A 19,733-nucleotide genomic window follows, 5' to 3' on the forward strand; every position below is an offset into this window, starting at 1 on the left:
AAAGTCCTTTCCTAAGGACTTCATCCATCCCATTCATTGTTTCCTCTAAATCCTTTTTAGTATCAGCTAGAATTACTATATCATCAGCAAATCGTAATATTTTTATCTTTTCACCCTGTACTGTTACTCCGAATCTAAATTGTTCTTTAATGTCATTAACTGCTAGTTCTATGTAAAAATTAAAAAGTAACGGGGATAGGGAACATACTTGTCGGACTTCCTTTCTTATTACGGCTTCTTTCTTATGTTCTTCAATTATTACTGTTGCTATTTGGTTCCTGTAAATGTTAGCAATTGTTCTTCTATCTCTGTATTTGAACCCTAATTTTTTTAAAATGCAGAACATTTATTCCAGTCTATGTTATCGAATCCATTTTCTAGGTCTATATATGCCAAGTATGTTGGTTTGTTTTTCTTTAATCTTCCTTCTACTGCTAATCTGAGGCCTAAAATTGCTTCCCTTGTCCCTATACTTTTCCTGAAACTATATTGTTCTTCTCCTAACATTTCCTCCACTCTCCTCTCAATTCTTCTGTACAGAATTCTAGTTAAGATTTTTGATGCATGAGTAGTTAAGCGAATTTTTCTGTATTCTTCACATTTATCTGCTCCTGCTTCTTTTGGTATAATGACTATAACACTCTTTTTGAAGTCTGACAGAACTTCCTCTTTTTCGTAAATATTACACACCAGTAATAATCTATCAATCTCTTCCTCACCTGCACTGAGCTGTAATTCTACAGGTATTTCTTCTATTCCAGGAGGCTTTCTGTTATTCAAATATTTTAATGCTCTCTTAAATTCATATCTCAGTATTGATTTATTTACTAAATAATAAAGTTTTATTTATTTAAATTATTTACGAATAGGTAAAAATAAAAATGATTCTTTTAAATAATAAATACCGTAAAAGAAATCTGAATTATTGTCAAATTTTGCCGCGATAAATCAAAGAAAACGATTTTTACAACCATTCGTCAAATAGATTATTTATGCCAGACGAGAAGTGTTAACAAAACCGGAGTTACAGGCGGATGTCAGAAGAAATCGAAGATGCAATATCGATAAAAAAAGTTGGAAATTGCACGTAAATTCACGTATGAGGGTTAAAAACAACAATTTATTAGCCTCTTTGTTGTATTTAAACTCGCTTTCGATTCGATAGCTCATAAAATATTACAGGAAAAATTATTTAACTTAGGCGTCAGCGTAAAATGACAAACTTTATCGTTAGTTTATACATCAGGTCAAAATTTTAATAAAAATTGATGGTAGTGAAACCGAAACAGTAAAAATAATCTGGGGTGATTTCGAACGAGACTGTTTAAATCATGTTAAACCTATATATATCATATGTTGAGATTTTTTGTACTACCATTGATTGAGGGACTTTGAATCAATGATAGCTTAAAAACTAGTGAAACGTAAAGAATCAACCAACTTCATCCACGAGCACAACGATTGAAGATAAAGTTTTCTGTGGAATCAATAAGAATTATGAAAAAAAGATTGTTCAATAAAACCAATCTAAACGTTTAAAAACATTTTATAATAACATAAAAATATAATTTTTTGCAAGAATTATCCATATGTGTGTGCACAGTTTAATATGCCAAACCGCTTTATTAAAATATGTTTTACTTATCGGTAATACAAAACTAGTAACCGGTGAAATATTACGTGTAACGGAAAATGATTAACGCTACTCTGGGTTTGTAGGAATCTCCTTCTTGGGGCTATTGCCATACCTACTATAATTTTTTCTTGTCAGGTATGGAATTTTAATTACGCAGAGCATTGGACCAACTAAAATCGACATTTTCAAACGAGTGTTATTTCTGGATAGTTTCTCTAAATCGAGCTATAGGTTGGAGAATCAATCAGAATACATTAACCTATTCAGCGGTAAGGTAAATCGATTAAAGATCCTTGAGACAGCTAATAACCGTTATCTATACTCACGATTTAAAAAATTCGTCCGGAAGATATAAATATTTTAATGAGAAAAATTTTGGAAGGAGAAATTTATTAAATTTACTTCAAAATATTATAAATGATGAGGACAAATTTACGGCAGTTTTATTAAATTTAAATAGTTTGACAATAAGCAATATTTATTTTTAGTTTGCAGAAAAGTGATAAATAAAGAAATGAGGATTGGACATTGAAATTTAAGAACAGCTGCTTTAAATCGTTCTCTCATTTATGTAATTGATTTTTAGCTGAATGTTAGTCGCGATAAAATATGACATATCACCGTTTTTATACAGAGATGGATTTCATGTTTTAAAGGTGTATCTAACCGTTAACATTTTTTAAAGTAAATAACAGATTTAAAAACTTATTTGTGCATGTATATTAAAAAAATAAATAAAATTAACCTCTCATTGAATACTTACCCTAGTTCTCCAAAGTCTTCCTTAACTGTTAAACAGCTGTGATAGAAAGTGAATATTTAATTAAATAATACTGATCGATAGTAATCTAAAAAAGGTGATCTTAAATATACTACTTATATACTATTCTATATATATATATATATATATATATATATATATATACATACATATATATTAATTGATTAATTACAAAATAGCACATTAATATACATATTTTTGATATTTTTAAACATCCCTCCATCTCTTTCCAAAAGAAGAAAGAATTTTTATTATTAAAATAAAACTTCCACTATGTTGCTACCACTACATAATAATCTTTTACACCTATTCCCGCTGAGATCATAGATTTTCTGTCAAAAGGAAATCAAATCTATCTACGCTGTAATGTGGTGTTACTTTAGTGATGTAATACTTGTACACTGATAACAATAAATTCATTGAAATCTCCATTATTTGTATCTTTTTTATCATTATATTAATGATTTTACTAAATTTTCCTTTATTTTTTAAATATTTAATCGCTAATTTTCATAATTTTTAATAATAATATATAGAATAGCAACATAAAACCGCTACGTTATGAAATAGCAACATTATGAAACCGCTACCCAGCGATACATATGAAAGACTCTCATACAACTAGCGCGGCTAGCGGATGTATATGTTACTACTGATTGTTGCTGCCGTTTGTCAGATGGTTACAGTGTTAGGGCAATATATCATTTGTTGCAGTGCGGTACTGTGAGTGCAGTTGTGTTTGTGTAAAATGTCTTAATAAATCCAGGAGAGGATAGCTGTAGTTGAGGCCAATAATCTTTCTGGGACGTTTGTGAAGAATCACAAGTATTCGTAGAAAAATTTCCGAATGCCTACACCAGCGAAGAGTAGCAAACACGATTTAGTTAAAAATTGGCGTACAACAGGTTCAGTTTCAAATGAAAAACGAAATAGGCAACTTGCCGTTAGGACTCCACAGGCCATTGCCGATGCTGAAAGGAGAATTATTGCCAGTCCAAAAAATCGCTACGCAAGTTATCTCAACAATCTGGTGTTAAATACAAATTTTGTCAAAAAATTCTTCACGTATTAAAATTGAAACAGTACCGCTTTACAACTGTGCAACAACCGAAGGAGATAGACAAAACAAAATCATTACTGAAACAGGGTTCTCGAAAACATTGTTGGTGGACAGAGGTCTCTACTTGCGATTTTTTACCTTCGGCTACTTTAAGGAGAGAGTTTATTCATATAATTCCCACAATATTAATGAAATTAAGGTGAAAATTCAACAAGAAATCAACGCAATTGACAACATTTGCGTCAGACGCCTCTCGATATGATCAGTCGAGCACAAAATTGCATCGATACCCTGGGTGGTAATTTTGAACATCTTTTGTAACAATAAGGTAAATAATGCAACATTTAAATTATGTTTTATGTTTTTCTTAATAATTTATTCGTATCATTCATAAAAATTCATTCCAACAAAACCTACCGATTCTGTAGCGGTTACGTGTTATGGGTTCGGTTTTATGTTGCTCACTCAGTATCTTAATATAACCAAAATGAAATGCCTACATATTTATGATATGTTGTGTACACTAATCATAAAACAACACAAACACACTGATACCGGAGGGAATATGAATCAAAGCTAAATATATTTAGTTCAAATTGTATGCTTGACTGGATCTGTGGAAACTGATAATTTACGCAAAGAATATATGTCGTTTAAAAGATTTGTAATTTTTATTTAATAAATATAAAAACGGCATATCAAATATTTTTTGGGAATATAGAAACTCTCACAGATAAAATCGTTAACAGAAATAAGTTATAAATGTTTGCTAAATTATTACCGAATATATCTTCCGTATTCTGGAAGCAAATCGAATAAAGAGTGAACAAACTTGTTATATAATCTGACAGGTCATATGCATTCATGAATGTTTTATATTTCAGTAGTTTTATCCTTAAAGTTTTAATGTTGAAGGTAACAATTTTTCATAGTTAACTTAATAACTATCATTTTATCTGATGTTACCATGGTTTACAGGGAGATATATCAGATGAAAGATCGGAAATTATTCAATGTAAAGATAGAGAATGTGGGAAATTTATTAAAGAGTACATAAAGAAAACGATTGCTGCTAACCAGAGCTAGATAAATTGAGAAACGGTGACCGGTCAAACTTTGAAGTAACTCTTGTTACCATCATTTTACAATAAGTAAAAAATGAAAACTTGTAAGTTACTGACAAACTACTTGACTTTTCAGGTTTCTTTGGAATGGTTTGAAATCAAGTGATACTAAAAGAATTACTTAAAAAAAACAAAGAAAGCAGATAATTTGCTAATCCTGACAGTAAATAAATATTTATTTTTTCAATATAATTTATCTATTATTTTTTTAATAATATTGTAAATAATGATATTTTTTTGTTTATTTTCGTCATTTAAATTTTTTACTAATGAAATTTTACAGAATAATGATGCAGTACCCGAAACATAGTATGATGTACTCTAAGTATTCAAGGTTAAGTATGGCTATGCTTATATATATTTGTATGATATAAAAATATTTAAACAATTTTTTTTTAATGAAAATTCAAGAAAAATAGTAACCAAGAAAACTTAAGAATTAGATAGAAACAAATTCTTGAATTCAGAGATCACTAGCTCTTGGTAAAGGAATCAGAATCACCTGTGCAGTAAAGGTCTCTTTACAGCGTTTCTTTGCTTTCCTTTATTAGTTTAATGAAAACACGTAATTTTCACTTTTGTTGTTCTTGAAAGAAATTTGTTTCAAACAAGTTTTGCAAGAAACATTTTGGGCCGTGAAGGCGTGTTAACTAATTTAATCCCTCAACTAAATGTTTCTGTCAATTATCCATTATTAAAAAAATTGAAAGTTCTTAAAACAGCAAAACATACATTAAAACTTTTATGCATGTATTTTATATTATTGTAATATTTTAATTATAGGAAAGGTTATCTCTAAAGTAAAGACCGTTTCATTGTAAAAAACCCTATTCTGAAAACTTTATAATTTTTTTTTATTTATCATGAACTACATACCTTATACTAATTCTCTATATAATTGCCATATGAAGTAAGACATTTATCGTAGCGATACACCAGCTTTAATATATCCTCGTCGTATTCTTCTGCTGCCAGTCTATTTAGCCACTGATTTACAGTATTTTTAAGTTCATCGTCACCCGCGAATCGCTTACCACTCAAAAATTCTTTCAATTTTCCAAACAAATGGTGAACAGAAGGAGCTAAGTCCGTACCTATATGGTGGGTGATCGTAAATTTCCCATCCAAATATTCTAGATGTGGACATGTGGACGTGCATTATCGTGCAGCAAGATGATGCCGTCGGTCAGCCGCCCACGTCGCCGATTTTGAATGGCCGTAACTTATGTACGGTTTCGATGTAGGCTTCTGCAATTGTAATCGTTCCATGCGGCATGAAATCGATCAGCACTATGCCAAACCGATCCCAAAAGACTGTGGCCATCAGTTTGTGTCCAAACGGCTGCGGTTTTACCTTTGTCGGTCTGGTTGGTGATTGAGGATGACGCCATTTACTTGACTGCCGTTTCCTCTCTGGCGAGTAATAAGAAGTCCACATTTTATCGCCGGTAACAATTGAATTAGGGAACTCATCACTTTTTTCTATATACTGCATCAAAAATTCCAAAACAGATCCTTTCGGATTTTTTTGTGACGTTCCGTTAAGATGTGTGGCACCCGACGTGCAAAAACCTTTCTGAAGCCTAAACTGTCATCAACAATGCGACCAGTAACAGCTCTTGAAACATTAGGAAAAAGAAGGGCCAGGTCGGAAATCGTTGAGGGACGATGTTTTGTGATTTCATCATTGACCAATTTAAAAAGTCCTCGGTGATTTTTGGGACCTCTCCGAATGTTCTTCATCGTTCACATTAATTGTGTTATTGCTAAAAAACTCCGGACAATTCTTTCATTCATTACATTATTACCGTACACAGCAACCAACTGCTTATGAATTTCAACCGGCTTAACTTTTGTTGGTTTAAAAAACTTATGACCACGTATTTCACAGTCGGCGATAACATTAATTTTCCTATTCATTTTATAACGTAATTACTCACACGTAATCAAAGATACTACAACGCGACAACTTACAAATAACAATGCAGTGTGTATATTCTTAGCGTAGCCATGAACGACACACGTTGACCAACCTTAAGGAGATAAATTTCCCTGCGGTCTTTAGTTTATAGATATCCCTCGTATAATTCGTTTATACTATGTAATTGAAAATCATAATTAAATTAAGCAGATTGGACGTAAACACGCGTACTAATCCTAAAATCTGTTTAATGTGAAGCTGTTTTGTAAACATAGTGTGAACATTTTTTAGATTTACATCGCAGCGGGCATACCTAAAAATTAAGAAAGTACTATTCGATTACAAGGTCTACTGGCGATTCCATAATTTAAACAATAATTTATAAAAATACAGATAACAACGAACAGATGGATTTATAAATATCACATATATATTATAAATACCTCTTTTGAAGATTTGGATATTTTTCATGTCGACTATATTTTTCAGATTTAAATAGCCTGAAATTTATACAAGTAATTGTATTATTTTTTTAACGATATTTACTATATTTAATTATTAACTTAAATTAACGCTGCAAAGATAAACAATATATCAGAAACTATCCCATGATCTTGAGAAATATTTTCCACGGTTCAATTGTAACCTTGTTATGAGATTAATAATATTATTAAAATTGTAGAAATTCTACTTTAGCTTTTGCAGCAATATTAATGTTATTAATGTTTTTATTTGCTCCGTATGTTAAATAATATTATTATTAGGTAATAATATTAGGTAACAAGGAGAAAATAAAAACCGAATAAATTTTTATAAAGCTGTACAAATTAATGTGATATGTTAACTTCGTTTTATTTAAAATTTAAAAAAAGTATATCAATGGAGATTTTTGATTTTTGTAAATCAAAAATGGAAGCAAGCGGACATATTAAGAGAAGTAACAACACTCTCAAAGGATGAAAAAGCGCGGGAAAAACGAAAATTGAAGAAAAGGAAATATAGCAAAAGCTGATCTACCTTACACTCTGAAAGGGTTATTTAAAAAGAAAAAAAGGAGTTCGAAGAAAAATCCTTTGACCGATTAATAATTTGATGAAATAGGAGGAGAAATAATTTTTGACTTTATTTGAATATCTTTAATCATACTGTTGATTTAATTATCAAAAACATTATAACTTGTTACTACAGTTATATATGAAAAAAAACGAAAGTAAAAAAATTGCAGAATTATATTTTTTTACGTAAATATACAATAAATATGGGTTCATGTCTTTCATGACTGAAGTAAAAAGTAAGATGGTTTCATGCTATCCATCGGAGAGTAGGTTTAAATATTTAATCGATGTAAGGCCTTCAGAATCAAAGCGCTAAAACAAACTCTGCAAAAGTTTTTAATTTGATGTTAAACAATGTTTGTCTAATCACAATAATTAAAATAAACATGTTACCATCAATACGTACTTATTATTTACTCATTAATACTTATTCATGCCGCTTCACTGAAAAGTTTCTTTGCCGATTAAGCCAATATATATTTTCTATGGTAGGTAATCGTGAATCGCTATTTAAAATATTAGAAGTTGGAATAGTAAACCACTAAAGATAATTAAGGATACTCTAAAAAAAACCGTTCCAAAAGTTAATTTTTCGGGGAATTTGTACCCGAGAAATAAGAGCGAAGAAAAGATTCAAGTACTTGAGAAAATGTGCCTTGCTAATCGACTAAAATAAAAGGTCACTGTAGAATAAGAAATAAGAAATTGGATTAGCATATAATTATAACTATAACTAGCATATATCAGAAAACAAAAAATTAATTTCAAACAAGAAAAAAATAAGTAATTATTGCACAGTAATGAGAACAGACATACTACAAGTAAATTTCATTCTCTGAACGATATTGGAAATATGAAATGGATTAAGAATGTGGGGAAGACAATATTGAGACGAGTTCTTTGACCCAAAGTGAAGCAATGTATAAAATGGAAGATGTAATTAGAAAAAGGAGGCACAACTACTTAGGATATTTATACAGATTGGATTGAGGAAAGATATCTAAAACTATCTTCAACTACTTAAAAAACACTGGGTGGAGAAAACGATGAAGAATATTGAAGAGGTCTGCATTAAAGAACAAACAATTCTTGCCAGTAGAGGTACAGAGAAGAAGTTAAAATTTTTAAGTTTTTGAGAGTCGTAACAGATGAGAAGGGGCGAGGTACTTAGAGGCGCGAAGGGAAACAGGGATAGTTTAATGAAGAATATTTGGGACAGAGACTGTGAAGAAGAATGAGAACAGTAAAACCTATAAAAGGATTATTATACGTAGTTCGTAGATGGCAGACAGAAATAAGGATATTTTTTGTTTATTTTATTATTAACTAAAATTTTTAAACAAAAAAGGGTGTAATTAAAACATTTTTTAAAGGTAAAATCTTTAAAAAAAATGTTTACCTTTCACGTTTACAATGTGAGATAAAGTAATTTTACATCTAATTTTAATATTATACAAAAATTTTAAATATTTTACCCGAAAAATACAAAAAAAAAAATACCGTCTGAACAGTCGATATACCTGTTAGCATTTTGGCTTCAGATTAGATTAACTAGTTAATATTTTAAAAATTAATTATGGCAAAGGGATTTCATAGTGTGCTTGTTATTGCAAGCGAGGTAAGGCCCTACCTACATTAGAAATATCCTGTGAAATTTATAATATTATACCAGTGAATTTGGAACAATATGTCCTACATTTGTTTAATACTGTAATCGGCTGCGAGTTTTTATTTACTTGTACGAAGTAAAGATAGTACTTTGATCGCGAAAAATTTCGGTTTTCAGATTTCAACGGAAATTTCCATTTTCACTAGTTTCGGCATGACGTCTATACGTATGTATCTCGCATAATTCAAAAACGATTAGCCGCAGGACTATTGTAACATCTAGTTATTGCAATCGACTGAACCAAAAGTGTCCAAAAAATACCAAAATCCGAAAAGAATTTGATGCCTTCATTGAGATCTTTTCAATTATATATATATATATAAGTGGTACTTATTTTCATTGGTTCTGGAGTTATAGCCAAATCAATTTTTAATTAATGTAATATTTGGGTCTTATACGGGGAGCACATTGGATTGAATCACACTTCATCTCCTTTTTGTAAGTATTTTTTTAAATTTATTTCTTTAATTATTTTTTTAATTTAAATATATTAATTTATTAATAATTATTAACCCGTGTTTGTAAAAAAAAATCCAATAAATAATTATTCAATAACAATTAAAAAAATAATAAAAAAAAAAATAAAAGTTATTAGTAAATAAAATTTTATGTACTCTTAGAAATATGAATATGTAATTTAATAGGTATTATTACATATGTTTATGTGAAATATGTGATTTGGTGAAACATTTGATTATTTAATGCTAATTGAAAATTGTAATTTAGAATCGTATTATATTTGGATTTTCTAGTTTAATTTCTGTTTAATTTTATCTACATTAAAATTAACTACAGAGTGAATGAAAAATAGACCTTCACAAGAACAAAACACACGCGCACAACACACACACACACACACACTGAGGCACACATGCCTGATTTTTAATAAACTGGAAAAGATTCTTATCTTTTAGTTCATGACTCCTCTGATATTGTCAGAAAATATTCTCCCTAAGTCAGAGTAGATCATCATCATTTCGTTTATTTGTTTTTTGTTGCAAATCATTTAATCGCTCTTTGGTTTGATATAATACTTCCGATCTTAATTTGTGTTCACGTTTTCATTGTTTTCAAATTTTTTCTCAATTTATATTCATCATCCTTCCTTAATTTTTTTATTCTTCCCTTGTTCTTAACGTTTTCTTCTTCATAATCATCTTCTTGTCGTTTTTTTTGAGATATATTTCTTCATTCATGTTATCTTTCATTTTCATTTTTCATTATTCATCAAACAATCCAATAATACAAACGGAATATTTTATACAGTAAGTTCGAAATTAACATTTGGAGGATCGTATCACACTTTCAAATGAAATAAGTTTAAACGAAGTGCAGCAAAAAATGTGTATATGTAATTTAATAAGCATACATGGAAGTGATGCGGTGTCAAAATCAGATTTATCTAGATGAGGTGATCAAGGTAAGAAATAAAACCGATCCTATTAACTAGAGAGGGATCTCTCTTAACAAAAACTATTGTCAAGTACTTTACATTTGTTCTAATCAGGAGACAGACACGGTGGTGGAAAACAGGAAAATTTTGCCGTAGAAGCAGAGTGGATTTAGGTATGATACAAAATGCATCGATAATATTTTGCTTTTTAGTCTCCTGATTAATATTAAACTTAGGTATATGACAAAAAAAGTTAATCGCTGTATTTGTTTATTTTTAAAAGCGCATTTGATACCGGAAATAAGTAAAGTTATTTTAAAAATTATCCAGCATCGGTGCAAATTACAAAATTGTAAATATTTAAAAAAGATTACTAATTCTAACTCAAAAAAACCTTAAATAGCGATTTAATTCAGCTAAAAAAGGCATTTTTCAGAACGGCTATATTTCACCCTTGTTATTTCCATTATTTACATAAGATTAGCGTAATTTTTTGAACAGAAAGTTGTTAGAGAAGTAAGAATAAATCATGCAAATTTGATTAATATTTTGTTATTTGCAGATTATCTTGTCATCCTTTCTAACTCATAAAAATTGAAACACTTTTAAGTGGCAATGTTAGCACAGTACTTTTATATTAAAAATAATTGTGAGTACTGTGAAGACGAAGGCAATTATTTTTTGACAGAGAGGGAAATGTAAAGAAATGAAGTCTATAAAAATGGAGAAATTGAAAGACTTGATAAATAAAGATTCTTAAAAGGACTTTTTTTATAATCAGGAATGACTCAAAATAATGTTGATTATATGATTCAAAAAGCTATTGTTTGGAACGGCGACTATTTTAGGTTATTTAACTAAGCATTTGCCACCGTTAGTATTAATACAATTGTATAAATTAATGGTTCACTTAACAATAGTTTTAAAAGTATATACCAGATTACTTTCGAAGCCGTTACTCCATCATCAGGGATTTCCCAAAATATGTTAATTCAACTTCAAATGTATAATTATATTTAAAGTAAAATTATTACGTTCATAATAGTCGATCGTCAAGAAACCAGACTATTAGAAAAATTTTATATATATTTTAATAAGAATAAATTGATGAATGAACAGGTCAGATTCGATAATGATATCCTTTATAAACAAATTATATACTAATTAATTATTAATAGGTTGGTAACATTTCATTTAATATTAACACTAATTCATAACAGTCGCAAACATCTTACAAACATGACGTTACCGTCTTATTGACGTACAACTTAATTTTAATTCTTGATAATGGAGAAACAGATCCGAATATGCGAGGATATATACTTTTAAAATTGTTGGTAAGTGGAACTTTAATTTATGAAATTATAGGTTATGTTTAGAGTTAAATCACAATCCTGGTTAAAGAAAAATACGATTTTAATTTGATGGCGTAGTCAATTTTTTTTATACCCATCCGAAATTAGGGCCCCTTTATGATTTGAATAATTACATAAAGCAAAATATAAAGTTCTGAACGCTCTATTTCAATAGGAAAAATTTACTCATAACTGTTATATTGGAACGGAATTTGAAGTACAGCATTTAAGAAATGCCAGTTGCAAAAGATTGTTATCGTGGTTAATTAAAATAATTGTCTATGCTACGGCAGATGATGCAGGAAATCCGACGTGGTAATGCAATCTGTTACGATTGTTACAATCAAATCAGAAGATATTAAATGCAAGCAAATCGGAACGGAAAACAAATGTTAGCCGCAGAAAAGGGAAGGATGTTAAAGGATTTTAATAATCACCACAAATTACTGAACTCTGAACAATTCGTAATTCGAATTATAGACAATCGTCACAATGCCCTGCGCAGTCCATATTTTTTTTTAAGTTGTATTTAAATACACAGGTTAATACTCCTGTTAAAGGTTTCGAAAAACAAATTTCTAGATTATATTTGAATAATACCCTAAATAAATGTGAGTATTTTGATAATTGTACAATATGCATGTTTTAGTTTCCTCAAAACTTGGTAAAAGTTTTTATTAGAACGTCCACTATACCGAATATAAAAGAATGAATACTAATGCTACACATGTGAGAATAAAAATAAGTGCCTTAACATAGAACATAATTTCTGGTAAAGAATATTGATCGTGTAAACAAATTGAGGTATTTTACTATTGGGTCTTTAAAAAAATTAGATAATTTATTTTAAATGATGCATAAAATAATTGGAATAACTACATAAATATATGTAGTGTTTTTTATTTTTTATAATTTGTTATTGCTTTTATTTAAATTTTATTAATTTGATATTAAATATAAATAAATTAGGTTAAGTATGTATTATTCTTATTGTTGTCTCATGTAACACATATAATAAAAGAAAGTCATTGTACGTATGCATGTTTGTTTGTTAGACCGCAACTGCTGAGGGACTGATTAGGAAAGGGAACACTGTTACATTATTACTATTATTTTTTAACAGTATCACAATTTGGAAATTTTTAGATCTTCCTAAACGTTTATGAAAACTTTGGAGCATTCTACATTATTTTACGTTATAGCACATTTTTTAACTGAAACTGTTAGATAATATTGAATTTTCAAAATGTTTGTAGAATATTCCGCATCATTCCTACTACAGAGAAGATCTCGAAAGATCTTCATCAATATAAAACGAGGTGTGGGATGTAGTAGCACATAAAAGTGCATAGGTTAAGATGGAAGTGCAAAGCGTAAAACTTAATTTCCTGATATTGAATGAGTTCAGAATCTCTCAATGTTATGTAAAATGTAAAATATTATTGAGAAGTGTATAAACATTACCGTACTGAACGGGTTTAAAAGGATACGTAAATATAACAGTGAAATACAATCGAAAGCCAAGAAATCAAGGCTTTTACGAGCAGGCGAAACAGATGATGAATGATAGCAACAGCTTCAGAATATGAAAGAACGTATCGAAGGCGGCTGAATCTGCGGACCAATGGGAACATCGTTTACATGCAGGCATACGCTATCACTTCGCGAGAAACTGAATTTGTGGACCGACGTGAATGTCCGTCTTCAGACAAAGCGGATCTAAGCTTTGCTGGTTAAATAAATTAAATCAAATTAAAAATTAAATTTTACATAGTTATATAGCTGCATGTATACAATACATTTGTACAAATTTGAGTAGTTGCATAGTTATTATACTGTATTTTATCCGAATGTCCAAAACACATGTTCGTTTTTCAAACTCCTCGCGTTTCCATTCTAACCACACTATGTAGGGTAATAAACAGGCTAGTATTGAAATGTCATTTACAAAAAGGAGTGGTACATAACTTAAAATCTAATAATGTGTTAAACAAAAAGGTACACAGATTTATAAAACGAAAGGAGATGTCAACAAGTGGGGGGAAACATTTCGATGTGTTATAATAAGGAAATTAATTATATAGTGGTGTTAGAGAGGAAGAAGAGGAAGTCGAACAAGATGAAAAAAAAAGATACAACACTGAGATCGGAAGTTAAGCAAGTATTACATGATTTGAATGATAGAAAGGTTCCTGGAATAGACGTAATATCTGCAGAATCTCTACGGAGTGCAAGTGAGGAAACGATAGATGGATTACACAAACTGGTGTGGAATATTTACGAAAAAGGGGAAGCTCCGAAAGACTTTAAAAAGTGTGGTATAGTTATGATACTAAAGAAAGCAGAAGCAGATAAATGTGAAGAGTACAGAACAATTACCTTAACTACTCAAGCATCTAAAATCTTAACTAGAATTCAGTACAGAAGAAGTAAGAGGAGAGTGGAAGAGGAAAAGACCAATTTGATTTCAGGAAAAGTAAAGGGACAAGCGAAGCAATTTTAAAGCTCAGATTAATAGTAGAAGGAAGATTAAAGAAAAATCCAACATACTTTGCATTTCGAGACTTAGAAAAGGCATTCGATAACAAAGACTGAAATAAAATGTGCAGCATTTAAAAAAAAAAAAATAGGGATTAACTACAGAAACAGAAGAACAATTGCTAACATTTACAGGAACCAAATTGAAAGATTAATAATCGGAGTATGTAAGAATGAAACCGTAATACAAAAGGGAGTCTGACAAGGTTGTCAGACTCCCTTTCCGTTCTTTCTCTTATCTCCGTTACCTTTTAGTCTTTATGTAGAACTAACAGGTAATGATGTTAAAGAACAATGTAGATCCGAAGTAAAAAGTGCAAGTTGAAAAGATGAAGATGCTGCGATTTGCTGATGGTATAGTAATTCTAGCTCAGTGTAAAAAAGATTTAGAAGAAACAATGAACGGCATGGATGACGTACTGCGCAAGAACTTCCGCATGAAAATAAGCAGAACAAAAGCAATGATGTAGTACAAATAATAGATGGACCACCGAATATAAAGAAAAGATTACGGAGTTAGATGAATTTAGTTACATGGGAAGTAGAATTACTAAAGATGGATGAAGCTTTTAGTCAAAAATATAATTGTTTACATCAAAAACTAATTTAAACGTGAGAAACATTTTTGAAAGTGTGTTTGAAGCGTAGACTTATATGGAATTGAAACTTGGACGATGAAACTTGGATGAGAAGAAAAAATTAGAAACTTTTGAAAAGCTTTGTTTAGCAGAATGTTAAAAATCAGACGGATGGATAAAGTGACAATGGAAGAGGTGTATCGGCAAATTGATGAAAAAAGAAGCATTTGGAAAATATAGTTAAAAGAATAGGCAGACTTATAAGCGAAATCTTACGGTATCCTGGAATAGTCGCTTTCATATTAGACGGACAGGTACATACGAAAAATTTTGCCAGCAGACAACGTTTGTAAAATAAATATGTATAATAAATTGTTAGGGATGTCCGATGTGGGGGGTATACAGAGATGAATCGATTGGCACTGGATAGGGAATCTTGGAGAGCTGCATCAAACCAGTGAAATAGCTTAAGACAAAAAAATACAAAAAGAAAATTACAAAAGAGATTTATGTTCGTTGACAAAAGTTACTGTAAATTTTTCTAAAAAAGAATTGGAAGGGCTCAGAAGGAATTATGAACCCGAGCAACGCCGGCTATATAAGTTAATTGATCATAAATTTAGCGGTAATGACTTCTTATTTTGATTACCGAATATGTAAGTTATTGTTTGTGATTAATATGATTCATGCGCTGTTCGTACATTGCAACATAATACTATATTCTGAACATAATAATTATATACTGAATATCAGTTAATATTTTGGAATATCTTTTCAGTTCTTTTGTTGCGAGACCTTGTATCTTAAATATCAAATAAATTTTACGTTTCGTTAAGATCAGTAATGAAAATCCCTTCATTATTTAAATATGAATCGTTAATTGATATTAGGAAGCAGAGATTTCAAAATAATTCGGACGTATATCAGGAATGTTACGAGTAGGTCCGTGGAATTCGTAAACATGTTTTTACATTATTGGTGATTCACCATTATCATTATCATTATTGTTGGTGATTCAGATCCACAGGCGAGTCAATAGATAAACTTAAAAGTTAACGCCAGAACCTAAATCTAACGTTTACCTAAGCTTATGACCAGAGTGTGGAAATAATTATTCAACTGAGTAAAAGTTTTTTAGTTAAAACTGCTCCAATCTTTTTAAAAAATGTTTCATCGTTGAAGGATTTATCCGTGAAATTTGGCTCTACAGAAGATGGCTTACAGACAAAAAATAATGTTATAAAAATTAACATAACAAAAATGCTGTCTGTACGACAGACATTCTCGTTTAAATTTCATTTGCTGTTTCCCTGTAACCGAAAATATATTTTTGTTAAAAATATATATTTTAACGTAAAATACTTAAACTGAATACTGATTCATCATATATAAATCGTGGATGGGCGACTTTTCTTTGAAAGACTGTCAACAAATTTTACAATTCCTTTTACTGACCATATATCTAACGACTATTTTTTCTGTCCTAATAATGATTCTTAATTTTTTATTGTAAATTAATAACCTTCAAATTGAAAAATCCCATAAATTATCAAACTTCGGGTATTTGAATTGGAAAAATTTGATTAAAGAAAAGATCAAAATTTATTTTTTATTGATTGTCTTCAGTCATTTGACTGCTTTGATGCATCTCTCCAAGATTCCCTATCTACAACCAGTCGTTTCATTTCAGTAATCTCCCTACATCCTACATCCCTACTAATCTGTTTTATATATTCCAAACGTTGCCTGCCTGCACAATTTTTCCCTTCTACTTGTCCCTGCAATATCAAAGCGACTATTCCAGGATGCCTTAATATGTGGCCTACAAGTCTGCCTCTTCTTTTAACTATAATTTTTCAAATGGTTCTTTCTTTATCAATTCTCCACAACACCTCTTCATTTGTCATTTTATCCACCCATCTGCTTTTCAACATTCTTCCTATAGCAATCAAAAAGGGGTATACAACTATATGTTACAACAGTCCTAAATCAAAAATAGCAACATCCTACTGCTAATCGTTTTCGAGTTATGCGAGATACAAGCATACGTACAGACGTCACCACGCTGAAACTAGTCAAAATGGATATTTTCGTTGAAATCACAATACTTCTTTTACTTCGTACAACAAAGAAAAAATCAAAGTTTATTAAAGTTAATTAAAAGAAAAATTTAATTGATAAAATGGAACAAGGAAGGTTGTAAAATGTTGTAAACTGCAATTTTATGAGTAATCTTCAACCCTTTTACAAGGTTTGAAAATTCTTTGTACACTGAGAACCCTCACCCAAGTAAAAGCGAGGAAATGTTAACAAAAACCTTATTTTTTAAGAAAAAATAATGGTTTATATGGAACAATTTTCAGTTGTTTTATTTTGTATCTGTATTTCCGACGACATTTTTTTTTATTCGACTAAAAAAAGGTGAAATAAAATCCAGCTCAAGCAAGGTTTTTTTCACACGTCGATTTAAATTCTCTTAATATAGCATCATAGTTACAAATTATGATAATATAATTATCGTACATTAAGCTGTACATGAAACACTAATTGAAATAGCGCCAACACACAAATATATATGCTCATAAATTTTTGTAACCATCATTCCAGAAATTTTGGATTCGCATAAAAGTAAAAAAAGAAGCGAGTAGGTTTTTTAAAAAAAAATTATTTTCCGTCTGTTATTCACAACATTCGGAAATGTAAAAATTATTTCTTATCAGATTCATGCGAAGGACCTTTGTTAAACTTTTACAGGCCTACTCGAATTTTAAGTAAAAAGTAAGTAAAATATGTAAAAAGAATAACATCTTTAAATTAAATTAGACAGGTTTAAAATAAGCAATTATTAAAAAAAGTATTTTTTTTTTGCAAATGCCTTTTTTATTAAAAATACTTTTTTAATTCTTCTTTAAATTTTTATTTATTTAAAGAGTGCGTCGAATAAATAACACCTACCAAAAATTAATTACTGGTGCAAAATTAAATAATAGTCAAAATTAAAATTAGAATACAAAAATTATTATTTTTTTTTAATAAGTTTGTATTGCTTTTAAATTAATTTTTTTTTTTTTTTTTGCATGTGTATTAAATCTATTAAGACTATCCTATTTGAAACTATATTCAGAGCAAAATAATCTTTTGATAAATCTTGAGTGTTCTGTTTTCCCTTTGTTTTTAACCAAAATACAAAGGCCAGGTATTTCGAATTAAATTTTTTAAGTTAATTTTTAAATACTTCTAATATTATAAGAATAACTTCAGATCAATAATTCTAAACGCACACACAAATACACAGATATTTAAAGTACTTACTCTTTTTCATCATACGTTTTCTCCGCACTGATGATAAAAAAGCTCATAACGTAGATTATGATTCGCATGTTCAAACTCTTAACTTTTAGAATACAAGTTGATTAGATATTGCTAACTCCAGTATTATATACTCAATATATACGCTGTTAATGCTTATATACACATATATTCTCGTACTTTGACGTCATTGGATTGAATATGACGCTAACGAATAGAAGAGATACACTTGTCAAGTACACAAAACAGGATACCCCCACCCTACTTCATTAAAACGTATATTAATTTTATTTTTCAATACGTGTTTTAAATAAATGGAATATAAAAAAAAAGTGTAAGGTGGAGACAAATATATTCTTAACTTTCCAATTTTTCTATATGCCTCGTCCCCCATCTTTAATTTAAAAAAACGTAAACTTTTTCAAAATTAGATAGGTTTCTACAAATCCACCGGGTTGGTCTAGTGGTGAAGGCGTCTTCGCAAATCAGTTGATTTAGAAGTCGAGAGTTCCACCGTTCAAATTCAAGTAAAGGCAGTTATTTTATACGGATTTGAATACTAGATCGTGAATACCGGTGTTCTTTGATGGTCGGGTTTCGATAAACTACACATCTCCGAAATGGTCGACCTGAGACCGTACAAGTCTACACTTTACTTAGACTCATACATATCATCCTCATTCAACTTCTGAAGTAATACCTGACCGTGATTCTCGAGGTGTAAACAGAAAAACAAACAAAAAATGCAGGCTTCTACAAAAAAAAAACCCATTTAAATAAATATAAAGAATTCACAAAAAAAAAAATAAATAAATAAAACACTTATTTAAGAATAATATAAATTAGAATATGTAAATAAGAATAAATACATGTTTTTTTCTGTATTTGAAATATTTTATTAATGTTTTTATTTTTATGAATAGAGCTAAATTTACGCGGGAAAACTAATAACATCAAAGCAAATACGATACATTTGTATCTCTATGTAAATATGAAAACCAACGTGTAAAAATAACATGAGTAAAGGTTCTTTGAAATATTCACAATATTTTACCTTAAGTTTTCGAAAATAGTATTGAAATACCCAAACGAGAACAAGGTATATATTATAACATTACGCTATACTGAAAAGTATAAGTCGTCGACGGTGACGAAAATTGAAAGAAAATTTCATATTGTCGGGAGAGACAATTTCTTTAAAAAATGAATCGCATAACGGGACCACCAGATAAACTAATCCTATATAAAAATACAAGATATTATTTAATATTTACAAATTTATAGGAATAATTTTCTTTTTCAATTTTTTAGTTA

At 29.7% G+C, this 19,733-nt stretch overlaps 1 protein-coding gene across 1 annotated transcript in view; it reads right to left on the reverse strand.

The window, feature by feature from the left end:
- The window catches only part of LOC142333036 (uncharacterized), a 108,514-nt gene extending 89,917 nt beyond the window's left edge, over nucleotides 1-18,597 (reverse strand). Inside the window, exons 1-3 of the mRNA XM_075379824.1 lie at nucleotides 18,423-18,597; nucleotides 6,966-7,022; nucleotides 2,400-2,435 (exon numbers count right to left, since the gene is read on the reverse strand). Of these exons, the coding sequence (XP_075235939.1) occupies nucleotides 2,400-2,435; nucleotides 6,966-7,022; nucleotides 18,423-18,490 (161 nt within the window). The 5' untranslated portion in view covers nucleotides 18,491-18,597. The remainder of the gene's footprint in view (nucleotides 1-2,399; nucleotides 2,436-6,965; nucleotides 7,023-18,422) is intronic.
- Nucleotides 18,598-19,733: the final 1,136 nt, after the last annotated feature.

This window comes from Lycorma delicatula, chromosome 12 (genome assembly GCF_047948215.1).
Source record: "Lycorma delicatula isolate Av1 chromosome 12, ASM4794821v1, whole genome shotgun sequence".
Lineage (NCBI taxonomy): Eukaryota > Metazoa > Arthropoda > Insecta > Hemiptera > Fulgoridae > Lycorma > Lycorma delicatula.